Genomic DNA, 14,471 nt, shown 5'->3' on the forward strand with positions numbered 1-14,471 from the left:
TATTAGTTTTAGCTCCCAGCTTTTAAGTTAAAGGATTTCCTCAAACATTTGGCGGTCTTTGGTTACTCTTTCATATTTGAGTAAGGCTGATTAGAAGCAATGAGTGCATGGAAGAGCTTATTAACCGGTGGGTTTCACTGAAGAGATAGGGCAGCTTAGCAACCTGCCATTTCTTTGGTGGTTGCCTGAATGCCATTGGGTCCAGGTCTTTTTTTTAGGCCAGTTTTCCTAGAGCTGACTGTTTCAGTTTTTTTGCCTGAGGTATACATATACCTAGCTGCATTAGCTGTAGAAAAGTGACAGAGCTGAGAGTCTTGTTTGATGTTGTTGTTTAAAGATTTTATTTGTTCATTTGACACACACAGAGAGAACAAGCAGGGGGAGCGGCAGGCAGAGGGAGAGGGAAAAGCAGATTCCCCCCTGATCAGGGAGCCCGATATGGGGCTCCATCCCAGGACCCTGAGATTGTGACCTGAACCAAAGGCATATGCTTAACAGACTGAGCCACCCAGGCACCCCTTTGAGCCTCATTTGTTGTATATAAATACTTAAAAGAAATTAAGAACAATTTAAAAATTTTTGATAAAATACACATGAAATTTACCCCTGAAATCATTTTGAGGTGTATCGTTCTGTGGCATTAAGTGCACTTGCATTGTTGTGCTATCATCTCCAGAACTGTTTTCATCCTACAAAACGGAAACTCCATACTCACTAAACAGTAACTCTACCTTTTTCCTTCACCCTGGCCCCTGACGACCTGCGTTCTACTTTGTTTCTGATTTTGAATACCCTAAGTATCTCAGATACGTGGATTCGTAGAGGCTTTTTTCTTTTGTGACTGGCTGATTTCACTTAGGATGGTGTCCTCAAGGCTCATCCGTATTGCAGCATTGTCAGGATTTCCTTTGTTTTTAAGGCTCAATAGTATTCCATCTTACCCATATGCCACATTTTGCTTATCCACTGTTCCTGGATGGACACATACGTTGCTTCTACCTTTTGGATATTGGGAATGATGCTGTTATGAATATGGCTATGTAAACACCTCTTTCAGACCCTGCTTTCAATTCTTTTGTGTTTATAACATCCAGGAATAGAATTTTTGGATCATGTGGCTTTCCATTTTTAATTTCCTGTGGTAGTATAGACACACTTTTAAATAACCTACCCCTATTGAGCTTTACCCTCCATCACATCTAGGGACCTGAGGTGTAGAGATTCTCCAGTTCAACGCCCCTCCTGCCCCTCCGCCCCGTTTCCCCAACCGTCTTATGTGCAGGGAACAGGCATGTGTTTGGGGTAGTCAGCTGGGTATGTGGTGTTGAAAAAATAGTTTGAGGGCCCGGAACAGTCTGCATGTGAACTTTGAACCTAATCTCGGTTTTCCCCGCCACCGCTCTGCCTACACCCCTACCCAGTGTATACCAGTGGTCGCTCCAGATAAATGTGTCAAAAAACCAATCCACTGAAGTTCAGTTCACGTAAATGGCCAATTTGCAAGTACCTTTTCTTTCAATTCTTTATTTTTAGTTTTCATCTTGTCCTCATAAGTGCATTTAAGGAAGATTCAGTTCGACTCTGCTTCAGTTCCCTGCTGCTGCAGCAGAGTCTGCGGGGTTGGAGAAAAGGGCAAACCTAGAGGGACATTAGAATATGGAATATTCAGTTTTTATTCCTAGGGGGGGTATGCTGACCGGGATTGAAATCGGATTTTATTAAATAGCTGTTTGAGCTTTGGGCAAGTCTTTCCTGGGGCGAAAAACGCAAAACGGGGATCACAATTATAATTCACACACAGTGCACGTGTTTGAGTGTGCGTGCATGCCTAAGCGCACGCTTTGCCAAGGTAAACCCCGGGCAAGCATGTATTAACAGTTCTAAAGTAGTGTGACGTCACCATAGTAACAGCAACCTGTGCGCAGGCGTCTATTTAAAGGGCCAGCGTGCTCCCGGCGCCGCTAGCCCCGCCCTCTTCCTCAGATAGCTCCGCCTCCGTCTCCCCGCCGCTTGCCGGCTACGCCCTGCGGAGTCCAAGTCACCAATCAGCGTCCAGTTTTCCCTTGCAGTCAATGGCGTGTGCCCCGGTTTCAAAAGCTCGGGGGCGGGCTCCGTCCGGGGTCCGCGCATGCGCCGTCACCCGTCTTTCCCCACGCTGGTTCCGCGTCTTCTCAGTGCGGTCCCTCCGCCTGGCCTGAAGTGTCTCGTGTCTGGGGGCGGTCTGGGCTGACTCCGCCGCTGTCGCGATGGGCAAAACTGCCGACTCTCGGGGGCCGGGAGGCCGGCCCGACCCGGTGCGGAGCTTCAACCGTTGGAAGAAGAAACACAGCCATAAACAGAGCCAAAAGAAGCAATTGAGGAAGCAGCTGAAGAAGCCCGAGTGGCAGGTGGAGCGCGAGGCTATCAGCCGCCTCATGCAGAACTACGAGAAGGTGAGGCCGGCGCTGGGGCGGGGGCCCGGGCGGACCGCGGGGGGCGGCGGGGCCGCAAGTCCCCGCGGCGATGGGAGATCTGTCACAGGTTGCGGGGGGAGGGCGGCAAGCCGGCAGTCCACCGGGCTGGAGACGGTGGTGGGGTGACAGGTGCCGGCCGGGGCCCCGCTGAGGCCCCACAGGTGGTCTGCCGGGCGCCGCGGACCAGGTCTCCAGACCATCCAGGCCGCTCTTCTGCTCGCCACACTGCTCTTGATAAAATGATGGAAATGCAGTGGCCCTTGAGAGCAAGGAGTTAGTAGTGAAACAGGGTAATACTCACAGTAGTACTAACGGGACTAGTGGTTATAACGACACCTATGTTTTCAGCCACTATGTGCTTTACATTAATTATGTGACTTGGAATGAGGATGGGTCGTATTCCCATTTTACAGGTGAGAAACATTGAGGCTCTGAGAAGATAAGGGACTTGTTTTACGCTCATATGTTAGTAGGTGGTGTGGAATTGGAACCTAGACTCATGTATTTCCAAGTCCAAAGCCTTTGCTTTTTAACCATTATGCCAGATCTGCAGACCTTGACATCATCCGCCTTCCTTCCTGTGCTTATCTCATTTTCTCTTCTTGATTCATGTCCCCGTCCAAGAATTGGCATAGGAAAGCTGGGCTCCTGCATACTACGTTGTAGTGGATGTTCTCAGATGAGTAGCCCTGTAGTTTTCATTTTGACCCCTTGTCCTCTCCTCCCCACCCCCCCCTCCCTTAGTCTCCTTGGCATGGTCAGTACCTCCTCTCCCTGGCTCCCCACAAACCCCTTCTGTTGGCCTTCACCCACCTCACTCAGCCTCTCAGTGATTGCCCCCTTCTAATGTGGTATAATCAGGGATTTAATATATGGGACATTTCTGGAATTATAGTCATCAAGTGTCATGCTGGTATAGCTTTCCTTTAAAGGACTCTTAGGTCAACAGTAAGATTAGATAGATAACCTTTATTTTTGTTTGGGCTTTTGAGTTAAGTAAATGATAATTTGATCCTGGCTTTTGATCACCAGATGAGTGACTTTGGGCATGTTATTTACTCTGTTTCCCTTTTCTTATCTTTAAAAGGCATAATAATATCTATTTTATAAGTTGTTGGGAGGAGTTAGAACACATGTTAAGCATTCTTCACATGTCTGATACATATAAATATATTAGCTGGTACATTATTACTACTATTGCTGTATGCACAGCACCTTAAGAAACCATTGTAAACTATTAGATTGCATTTTAGAGTCTTATCGAACTAGACTTGCTTAAGGGGTATAATCTCAGCCTTTCTTTCTTTTGTGTAATCCCAATGCTTATTCCTGTGGACTGGTGACTCCTTTTCGTATTCTACCCTCAGCTCTTCTGAGTTCATATTCTTTTTTTCTGACTTCGCTGAATAGTTTTTACCTGTCAGGGTACCTTAAATACACAAGTCCAAAACTGAGCTTATCATCTTTGACTCCCAAATCACAGTCCTGTGTATTAGTTTCCTCTTGCCACTGTAACAAATTGCCACAAACTCCATGCCTTAAAACAACAGATATTTGTTCTCTCATATTTCTGGAAGCCAGAAATCTGAAATCCATTTCACTGGGCTGGAGTCAAGGTGTCAGCAAGGCCATGCTCCACATGGAGGCTCTCGGGAAAAATCCATTTCTTGTAGCTTCTAGCTTCTGGTGGCTGCATTCCTTGGCTTGTGGCTGCATCACTCCCATCTCTTCCTCCATGGACGCATTGCCTTTGGCTCTGTATTAAATCTACTTGTGCCCTTTTAAAATAAGGATACTTCTGATTGCATTTAGGGCCCACCCAGAATATTAAGGATAATCGCCCATCTCATATCTTTAATAATGACCTGGACAAAATCACTTTTGCCATCTAAGATAGCATTCTCAGTTCTGGAGGTTAACATGGACATATTTGGGGCTGTTATTTGGCCCACCACATGCTAGCCCCACTATCCAAGCAGACTGCTGAGCTAGAAACCTAGGAGTAATCCTAGACACTTCCCTCTCAGCACTATTACATCCAGTCACACTGATAATCTTCTCTGCCTCTTAAATTTTTTAAATGTTACTCCATCCCCTCTGCTATGCCTTAGTTCAGGCCGCATCATCTTTTGCATGGATTACTACAGTAGGTATTTGCTTATAATAGGGATTAGCAAGCTTTTTCTGTAAAGGACCAGATAGTAAATGGTTTCAGCTTTGCAGGTCAAGAGGGTGAAACTACTCAACTCTGCCATTGTAACACAAAAGCTGACTTGGAAATACTTAAACAGGTGGGTATAGTTGTGTTCCAGCAAAATTTCAGTTAGGAAAACCGGTGGCTGGATTTGGCCCTTAGGCCTTATCCCCCTCTAACCTATCTTCTGTATTGCTGGCAGAATGATTCTTTCCAAGATGATAATTCAATAGTCTTATTCCTGATTAAAACCCTCCCTTGCCTCACAGTTACTTCCAGGAAAATGGTCAGATACTTTCATGTGTCAACATGTTCTACTCCAGAGGAAGAGTAAGTTATTTGTGGTCAGGCAGACCTGGTTTAAATCTCACTCAGTTTGGGTATTGAGTAGCCAAGTTTCTTAATATTCCTGAGTCTCAGTTTCTTTCATTCAGCAGAGGTTCCTAATTACCCAGAGTGTTGTAAGGCTCAAAGAGGTAATGTATGTAAACCAAGTGGTGTGTGGTAAGCATACATGGAAGAACAACTTGTAGTTTCATGAATTGGCCATGCTCCCTGCTGCTGCTGCTTTTTCTTTTTTTTTTTAAGAGATTATTCAAAGAATTTACTTATTTATTGGAGAGAGAGAGCACGAGCAGAGGAAGAGGAAGAAGCAGGCTCCTGGCTAAGTGGGGAGCCTGACATGGGACTCGATCCCAGGACCCTGAGATCATGACCTGAGCTGAAGTCAGATGCTTAACTGACTGAACCACCTGGTCACCTCGCTCCCTGATGCTTCTTGTCCTGGTACTTGATGTTTCCACTGCTTGCAGTGAGCACCCCCGTTCTCCCACTCTAGGAACACCTACCAGTCCTTCAAAATTTAAACTTCTCTTCCTGACCTCCCCAAGTGGGGTTAGGGCTGCTGTGTGTCTGTAACATTTCGTATACTTTTATTACAGCATTATCACCAGGCTGTGATGATTGGCTTCTTTGTTTAACTTCTTCCTTAACTTTCCTGCTAAATCATGAACCCCTGAAGGTCAGAAACCTTTGACACACTACCTTCGGGCTTCCCGGACACTTCCCAGACATGTTCCCACCCAACATAGTACGGTGCTTGTCCTGGAGTGGACGCTTAGTGTTTAGATGTTACTTGGTGCCCAAAGACCTTTTCCATATGGCTGTATTCTGGTTGGTAACATAGGTCTATTCTTTTTGGTCTTTTGTTTGAATTACAATTATTAACACTTATGAAGCTTTTTATGCGTTAACTTGCCATATCCTCACAATTGAAGACACTATGAGACTGTTTCCATTATACAGGTGAGAAGCTTTAAGGAAGAACAAAATTAAATAATTTCTGCAAGCTTAAACAGCTAGTAGCGAAGAAGTTCTAGCTCAGGTAGTCTAGGTCTTATGCCAGAGTGCCAAATCACTACACTTTACTGTGTCGCACCTCACGAATGTTTAAATTCTAGTCTTTTCACTAAACTGAAGGAACAGATTTTCCCTGTAAGTATTGTTGTGTTTTATTTATTTATGGTTAATCTTAGAAATATTTTCTTAAGATTTTGTCAAGAAAGAAAGGCACTGTGAAATCAAATGCCAGGGCTGGCAATACTAGAATACAGTCATAGCAGATTTGTTATTGTCTAGGTAACTGAGGTGTAGACCTTCACTACAGGGTTCCTCAGAAGATAGCATCTGTGCATAAAACTTGTATTACAGCGTTTTATAATACAAGGATGGTGTTCAGTAGCTTCACTGGTTAAACACTGAACAGTTTGATTCAGAAATATCTGTAACAGTTTGACGAGGTACTTGTTGAGGCCTAGGTCAAAATAGATGGGAAAAAATACATGTCTGTGTCCCTAGGGAGGTGGAGGGTTGATACATTTTGATAAATGTTATAATCCTAAATATGTACAGTGCTGTGGAGTTAGAGGGTAATTAGGGGAAAGGAGGTTGAGTTATTCTGTCCCTGCCCTTTCTGGCTAGGTGGATTTGAAAAATGTGTTTCCCCTGGGCATGCTGCCCTTCCTTCTTGTCATTGCAGCCTCAGGCCTGGCTTGTGGAGCTGAGCGTGAGCTGGATTTCAGCCCCCATATGCCTTTGTGTAGGGCACAAACTGTCTAGCAGTTTGTGGTAGCCATGAGTGGAGCTAGTTCTTGAATGATATGTTCTCCAGTTAGAAAGGATTGGCAAGAACATTATACATCAAGGGAGCAACGCAAGAATATACAAAAAGATATTAAAATACATGGTGTTCTCTGAGGGGGAGATACTCCCTTTAGTGCAGTATGTGCTCCTGAACTGGCTTCAGATGAGGTTGCAGAAGAGGGTCAGAGGTGGATTGTCAACAGTTTTAGAGGCTGTAGTGGTTAGAATAATGGCCTCCCAAAGATGTCTGCATCCTAACCCTGAGCCTGTGAATGAGTTATATGGCAAAGGGGAATTAAGGTTGCTGATCAGCTGGCCTTAACATAGGGGGATCAGGATTATCCAATTGGGCCAGTGTGGTGACCCACAGGTCCTGAAATGTGGAGGAGAGGGGCAGAAGAGTTGGTGTGGGAATGCTGTGAAGTGAGGAAGACAGGAAGACCATCGCTGGCTGGCTTTGAAGTTGGAAGGCTGACATAAACCAATCCAAGGAAGTGTGCAGTCTGTAGAAGCTAGAAAAAGCAAGGAAGTGGATTCTCTCCTATAGTCACCAAAAAGAATTTTAGCTGAGTGAGACCCATTTTGGACTTCTGACCTCCAGAGTTATAAGTTAATCAATTTATGTTGGTTTAAGCCACTGTCGGTGGTATTTGTTTCAGCCCCTGTGGGAAATTCATACAGAGGCCATGTTTGGAGACTATCGGGAAGCACTGGGGAGTCTGTGGGAGCAGTTAGAGAACATAGTGAAGCTGTAAAGGCTGTGGAGGCTGTGACCAGGTCAGAGACCATTGCTATAGTCTAGGCTTTAGGTCTTCTGAGAGGCAGATACCGCGTTGGGATTAAGTGGATTGGAGATTTATTGGACGGAAATGTCTGCAGAAGTGGAGGAGAAGGAACAGAAATAGGGAAAGGAGGGAGGACGGAAGGAGGAGCCAGTAGGAAGAGTCTCAGGCTGCAGCACAGTCTAAGAAGGCTTCTGCTGATGGGGTGTCTTGGAACCAAAGTTGCCCTTGAAGGGAATCTCTGGTCTTGCAGGAATGAGTCTCCAGTTGTACTGCTGCTGTGAGCAGTCATTGGGAGCAGCCAGGAAAGTATGGCGCCGTCGGTGGTGGGTCTGGAGGATCAACTGCTGCTCATCGGTTGACTGTGTTCCCTGAAGCTGGACATCTGGGGGGTTTATTTCTAAGGCCACCTCGTAGGGGGTGTGTGTTGGGGGTTCTGATGGGGAGTTGGGGATTGAAGCTTGTTGAGAAATGTTGAGCTCTTTGTTTCAGTTCAGCCACTGTTGTCACTGTTGCTGAGTGACTCCATCTCTGCACCTGGGATTCATTTAGACTGTGATAGTAATCAGCTTGTGCTATATTGGAACCCTGTGCTCTAATCCATGGTTTCCCCCCTTAATCAGAATTTGGTGTGGCAGATTGCTTTTCTTGTCATGATTGCAGGAGGTGGAGCATTCTAGAACGTTCTTCTATTTTCATCTCCTGCTTTGAGAATATGAAAATAGTACTTTTGTGAGAAATGAGAGTTGTGAGAGTGTGTTGGAAGAAGCACAGGGGGTGGTCAGTGGTATCCGCCCTGTTTTCCCCTCCGCCCCCTCTAGGTTTCCCACCAGTGGTAGGAAGTCCTGAACAGTACTGTCTCTGAAACATCTGTTCTCTGATTTTAGAAGAGTGATACAGATTTCAGAGGGAGTATGAACACTGGAAGACAGGAGTGATTTTTTTTTTTTTTTTTTTTAAGAAAAGAAAGGGCCGAGTTACTTTTGTTTGTAGGAACCATAGCCAACTTCCTTGAGTTCTAAATATTCCTTGGAACGTAACTGAGAGTCTTCTGGAACAGGGTCGGCAATCTTTTTCTGTAACAGGCCAGATAGTCAATATTAGGCTTTGTGGGTCACGTGATCTCTGTCATAATCACATAGACACTATGTAAATGAGTAGTTGTAGCTGTGCTCCAGGAAAACGGTTTGGAAGAACGGGCAGCAGATTGGATTGGGCCATAGTTTGCTGACTCCTGTTCTAGTTCATCAGTGGAGTAAAAATTTCCTTCTGTTTCTTTGACTTCTTTCTAAGAATATGTTGTATAGATCTACATTGTAATGGCTGACAGAATGCTGGAACAGTTCTGTTCTTCCAGACTTTCCGTTAGGAGGTCAGCAGACTAGAGAGAGATGTGCAGTGTTTGCTTGAATTAGCCCACTTTGCCTGTATTGTGTCGCTGGTGGAGGCTGACCAGTGTGTGGCTCGTCTAGCTCCTCCTGTAAGCCTTCTCTTCTTTGTGAAAACAGCTTTTTTGCTGATCACATCACAAGTGCGTGGGTGGACTGCCTCTAATTTTGATGTTGTGTTTGTGAGATTTACCTTCTAATTAAGGTTCCCTGATGGGACAGGATATTCTAATGAACTTTTCTCTGATGTGGGTACGCTGATTATTCCTCTTCGCTCTTCTCTGGAATGTTTTGTAGGGATTAAGGCGATGTTTTAATATTTGTGTTTTCAGCATGTGAGGACAGAGAATAACCCTATCTGAGCTACACTAAGGATCTTGGGAAAGATGATACTGTAGACTATAAAATGAAATAAAATCTGCCATCCCTTTACTGCCTGGGGTGTAATTTAAATAAATGAACCTTACAAATGCAACTTTTCCCTTTTGTGAATCATGAATAATTTGGCAGCATATTCTCAGATCTGAACAGGAGTTCCTGCTTTCAGCATCTATGATAAAATAATTCTCCTGAGTAGCTGAAATGAAATTCAGAAAATTGGGTTTATGCTAATGAAGAACATCAGTAACGAACATTTAGATAATGTAAAGTTAAAGGGCAAAATGTTACTTATTGTGGCTTCAAAGCGTGACTGAGATGTTTCTTCTGGTTATTGTTAATGGCCCCTCCTTCACTGTACCCCCAAATGAAGAGTGGTCAGGTTGGATTTGTCATTTCACTGATTGATGGTTAAAACTTGAAAAGATTTGTGCTAACAAGATAGATTTCTCCAATTAACTTCAATCTGTTCTCCAAAGTGTGTAAATAGAAGTATTCTCATTGTGCTCTGTGGCTTAGAGTCATTTTGCCCCTTATTTCTTAATATTCCTTGAAGGATGGACTGAAGGTAGAGTTTCTTCCTAAAACTGATGTGGTGATGATTAACTATGTTCTCAGAGGTGAAGGAGCGTTGTGGTGGTAGTGGTGGTGTGTGTGTGTTTTGAATGAATGAGGTGGTGTGTTTTTTTTAATCAATTTAAATTGTTATAAGCTTATATTTTTGATTCATGGCAACTTTCCTAAGGCATATTTCTTTCTAGAAGGAATGATGGTTTTTAATTAGAAGTGATGGTTGAATTCAATCCTGTAGTACCAAGGACTAGCCAGGCAGCACAACGTAGATCAAAAATGGCCTTGTTGTAAAGCAAATTGTACGGTGCATTATTTTGTCTTAGCTGACGTAGTCTCCTTTTTCTTTTTTCAGATAAATGTAAATGAAATTACAAGATTTTCAGATTTCCCCTTGTCCAAAAAAACATTGAAAGGTAGGCATATGGTGATTTTGGGACATGTTGTTGGGTTTCTTGATGTTTTTTATAAATGGAAAAAGATTGAGAGCATTTAACTTGAAAGATAATTATTTTGGCAAATAATTTTGATATCTTGAACCTCTAACACCAAGAAACAATATTAATTCATTTGAGTTTGCTCGATTTGTCATTCTCATCCTTTCTGGACTAGTTAAACAGTAGTTAAAAAGCAAGATGCCAGGGCCTCTCAGTAATTAAAATAAAATCTAAGTGTATTAGTTAAAATGAACAAGAAAACAAAAGTGACAACTTTTATATTAGTGTGTTAGGGCCACCAGAACAAAATCTCAGACTGGGAGGTGGGGGGTACTTAAACAATAGAAATGAATTTTCTCATAGTTCTGGAGGCTAGAAGTCCAAAGATCAAGATACTGGCAGGGTTAGTTTCCTCCAAGAGCCAGTGTGAAATGGTCTGTTCCAGGACTCTCTCCTTGGCTTGTGAATGACCACTCTCTTGCTGCGTCTTCATGTGGCTGTCCTACTGTGCAGTCATACCATTGGTGTCTCTTTTTGTGTCCAAATTTCCCCTTCTTATAAGGACACCAGTGACATCAGATCAGGGCTCATTTGAACTTAATCACCACTTCAGAGGCCCTATTTCTGAATATGGGTGTTAGGGCTTCAACGTAGGAGTTTTAGGGGGCACAATTCAGCCCATACACTTGTTTTACGGGGGTTTTCTGAAGTGTCACTCTCTTCCCCTCCACACTGGCAGGTTTGCAAGAAGCCCAGTACCGTTTGGTAACTGAAATACAGAAGCAGACCATTGGGTTGGCTTTGCAAGGTAAAGATGTTCTTGGAGCTGCCAAGACAGGATCTGGCAAGACTTTGGCTTTCCTTGTTCCAGTAAGTCATTTTTTTATATTGGGTCAAGTCCTTTATTACATGTTTTTAAAATATTATGTGCCTAGGTAGAAATCATTATGTAGAGAGTTGTTTCCTGTTGGATTTCTTTGGCTAGAGTGCAAACTGTATCAGACGGGGGCTCCAACGGTCCTGTTTTCCACCATACTCCCTTTGTCCTAACATAGTTCCTTGCACCTGGTGGGCACTTAGTAACTTTTTGAATGAGTGAAATACTGTTTCTTGACAAGCCTTTGCATTCCTGAAAGATGTGTATTTTTCAGGGGGGCAGGTGGGCATGGTTCCACCCTGTTGTAGGACCACTGGGGCAGGCCGGGGAGGCTGTTTGTGCACTCGTGCTTGCAAACCTGCCGATTGCATTTATACTTGCCACTTGATTAGGATAAAGCTGAAGTATGCTCACTTTAAGGAGATTGGGTGATTCATTGAGAATTTTCCAGGACATTGATAGCTGTCGTTTTGAGCAGTAAAACAATAGAGTCTCTTAGGAATTTATTTATATCTCATTTATGCAGTTGGTCTCATAATTTAATTCCAACAAAATAATTGGCTTAGAAAAATCACATTCGAGTTTTTGTTCCAAGTATTGCAAAACCATTTTTCCCTTAAATCCAATTTTACATAAAGATGTTTCTCTACAACTAGAAAAGCCAGTCACTATAATTACAGTAACTACACCGATGAAAGTTTAATGTGGTTTCTGTTCAGAAAATAGTGACAGATATTTCTCCAAAATCTGTTTTAATAGTTTGAGGGCTGCACGTACCTCTCACTGTTGGCCAGTCTCTTGCTGGCAGGGCTCTGGCGGCAGCTGACCTGCCGTGAGGTTTAAGTTCCCTTCCCTCTATGACTTGAGGGATCTGGTGGCTGGAAGAAAAAGAAAAAAACAGAATTTCTTCTTTCTGATTGGATGACACTTGAGACTGGTATGTCTTCTGCTTGGAAGGTGCCTTTGATTGGGAGGAGCAAGGTCGGTTCAGGAATCAAAATGCTGCCTTCTGAAAGGACTTACTAAACACAAATTTGCTGTCTTTTTTGAGGTGCTGGAAGCCTTATATCGTCTACAGTGGACCTCAACAGATGGGCTGGGGGTTCTGATTATATCACCTACGAGAGAACTGGCCTATCAGACCTTTGAGGTTCTCCGAAAAGTAGGAAAGAATCATGACTTTTCGGCTGGTCTCATCATTGGTGGAAAGGTTTGTCTTTTGTCTTGTCCTTTTTTCTATAACTTACATTGGAGCACTGTGGCAGTTGACAGGAAAGAGGTGGAGATTTCATTTAAACAGGTAGGCTGGCATCCTGGTGGGGTCACTGTCATCTAGAGTTCTGATTATCAATTTCGAAGGTCCAGAAAGTCCATTTTTGTGAGGGTATCTGAATTGATCAGCTTCTCTGAGATTAATGTACTCTAAACAGCCTGTAAATTTTTTGTTAATTTACTTGGAAAAGGTAACATTTGAGTATTTGGACTAGTTCCTTTTAAGAAAATATCTAAGAGGTTGAATAATTCAGAACATTGCTGAATCAGCAGCAAGAGAAAGGAAGACAGTGCTTTAAAAAAATTTTTAAACTATTTTTTTAATTGAAGTATAGTTAACACATAATTACATTAGTTTCAGGTGTACAACATACTGATTCAACAAGTCTATACGTTTTGGTATGCTCACCACAAGTGTAGCTACCATCTGTCACCATACGACGCTATTACAGTACTGTCAACTCTATTTCCTATGCTGTGTCTTTCATCCCTGTGACTTCGTCATTTCACAACTGGAAGCTTGTATCTCCCAATGCCCGTCACCCATTTTGCCCATCCCTCTCCTCTCTGGCAATCATCAATTTGTTTTCTGTATTTATATGTCTATTTCTGCTTTTTGTTGTTTTTTTTTGGATTCCATATATAAGTGAAATTATATGGTATTTGTCTTTTTCTGACTTATTTTACTTAAGCATAGTATTCTCTGCGTCTGCCTATGTTGTTGTAGGTGGCAAGATCTCATTCTTTTTTATGAATGAGTAATGTTCCTTTATATAAATATACTACATCTTTTTGTCCATTCATCTATTGATGGACACTTGGGTTGCTTCCATATCTAGGCTATTGTGAGGAATGCTACAGCGAACATAGGGCTGTATATATCTCTTTGAATTGGTGTTATTTTCTTTGGGTAAATACCCAGAACTGGAATTGTTGCATCGTGTGGTAGTTCTGTTTTTAATTTCTTTGAGGAACCTCCATACTGTTTTCCATAGTGGTTGCATCAGTTCACATTCCCACCAGCAGTGCACAAAGGTTCCCTTTTCTCCACATCCTCACCGATGCTTACTTCTTTTCAATATTAGCTAGTCTGGCAGGAGTGGTGGTTTTGATTCGGATTTCTTGGATGATTGGTGACATGGAGCATCTTTTCATGTCAATGTTTGCCTTTGGGAAACTGTATGTTTTTAGGAACTGTATATCTTTGGGAAAATATCCAAGTCCTAAGACCGCTTTTTAATTAGGTTGTTTGGTTTTTTTGGTGTTGAGTTGTAGAAGTTCTTTATATATATCATATATATGACACATATATTGTATGTAAATAGGATATCATAGGATATTATATATCACATATATATGTAGGATATTAAACCCTTATCAGATATGTCATTTGCAGATACTTTTTTCCATTTAGTAGGTTGCCTTCTCATTTTCTTAATGGTTTCCTTTGTTGTACAAAAACTTTTTAGTTTGAGGAAGTCCCAAGTTTGTTTTTGCTTTTGTTTCCCTTGCCTGAGGAGACGTATCGACAGCAATGTTGCTAAGGCCAAGAGATCACTGCCCATGTTTTCTTCTAAGCGTTTTATGCTTTCAGATCTTATGTTCAAATCTTTAATCCATTTTGAGTTTATTTTTGTATATAGTAAAAGACAGTGGTCCAGTTTGACTTTTTTGCATGTATCTGTCCAGTTTTCTTAACACCATGAATAGAGGAGACATCTTTTCTCCATTGTATATTCTTTTCTCTTTTGTCATAGATTAATTAACATGTGTGGGTTTATTTCTGGGTTCTATATTCTATTACATTGATCTGTGTGTCCATTTCATGCCAGTACCATACTGTTTTGGTTATGATAGCTTTGTAATACAGTTTGAAATCTGGAATTGTGGTATCTCTAGCTTTGTTCTTTCTCAAGATTGCTTTGGCTATTTGGGGTCTTTGTGGTTTCATCCAAATTTTAGAATTCTTTGTTCTATT

The 14,471-nt window shown here is 42.4% G+C and overlaps 1 protein-coding gene across 1 annotated transcript in view; it reads left to right on the forward strand.

Moving 5' to 3' along the window:
• The first annotated feature begins 2,117 nt into the window (after positions 1 to 2,117).
• Positions 2,118 to 14,471, forward strand: part of DDX10 (DEAD-box helicase 10) — a 257,415-nt gene continuing 245,061 nt past the window's right edge. Inside the window, exons 1-4 of the mRNA XM_026505809.4 lie at positions 2,118 to 2,432; positions 10,263 to 10,323; positions 11,084 to 11,214; positions 12,273 to 12,431. Of these exons, the coding sequence (XP_026361594.2) occupies positions 2,247 to 2,432; positions 10,263 to 10,323; positions 11,084 to 11,214; positions 12,273 to 12,431 (537 nt within the window). The 5' untranslated portion in view covers positions 2,118 to 2,246. The remainder of the gene's footprint in view (positions 2,433 to 10,262; positions 10,324 to 11,083; positions 11,215 to 12,272; positions 12,432 to 14,471) is intronic.

This window comes from Ursus arctos, unplaced genomic scaffold (genome assembly GCF_023065955.2).
Source record: "Ursus arctos isolate Adak ecotype North America unplaced genomic scaffold, UrsArc2.0 scaffold_22, whole genome shotgun sequence".
Classification (NCBI taxonomy): domain Eukaryota; kingdom Metazoa; phylum Chordata; class Mammalia; order Carnivora; family Ursidae; genus Ursus; species Ursus arctos.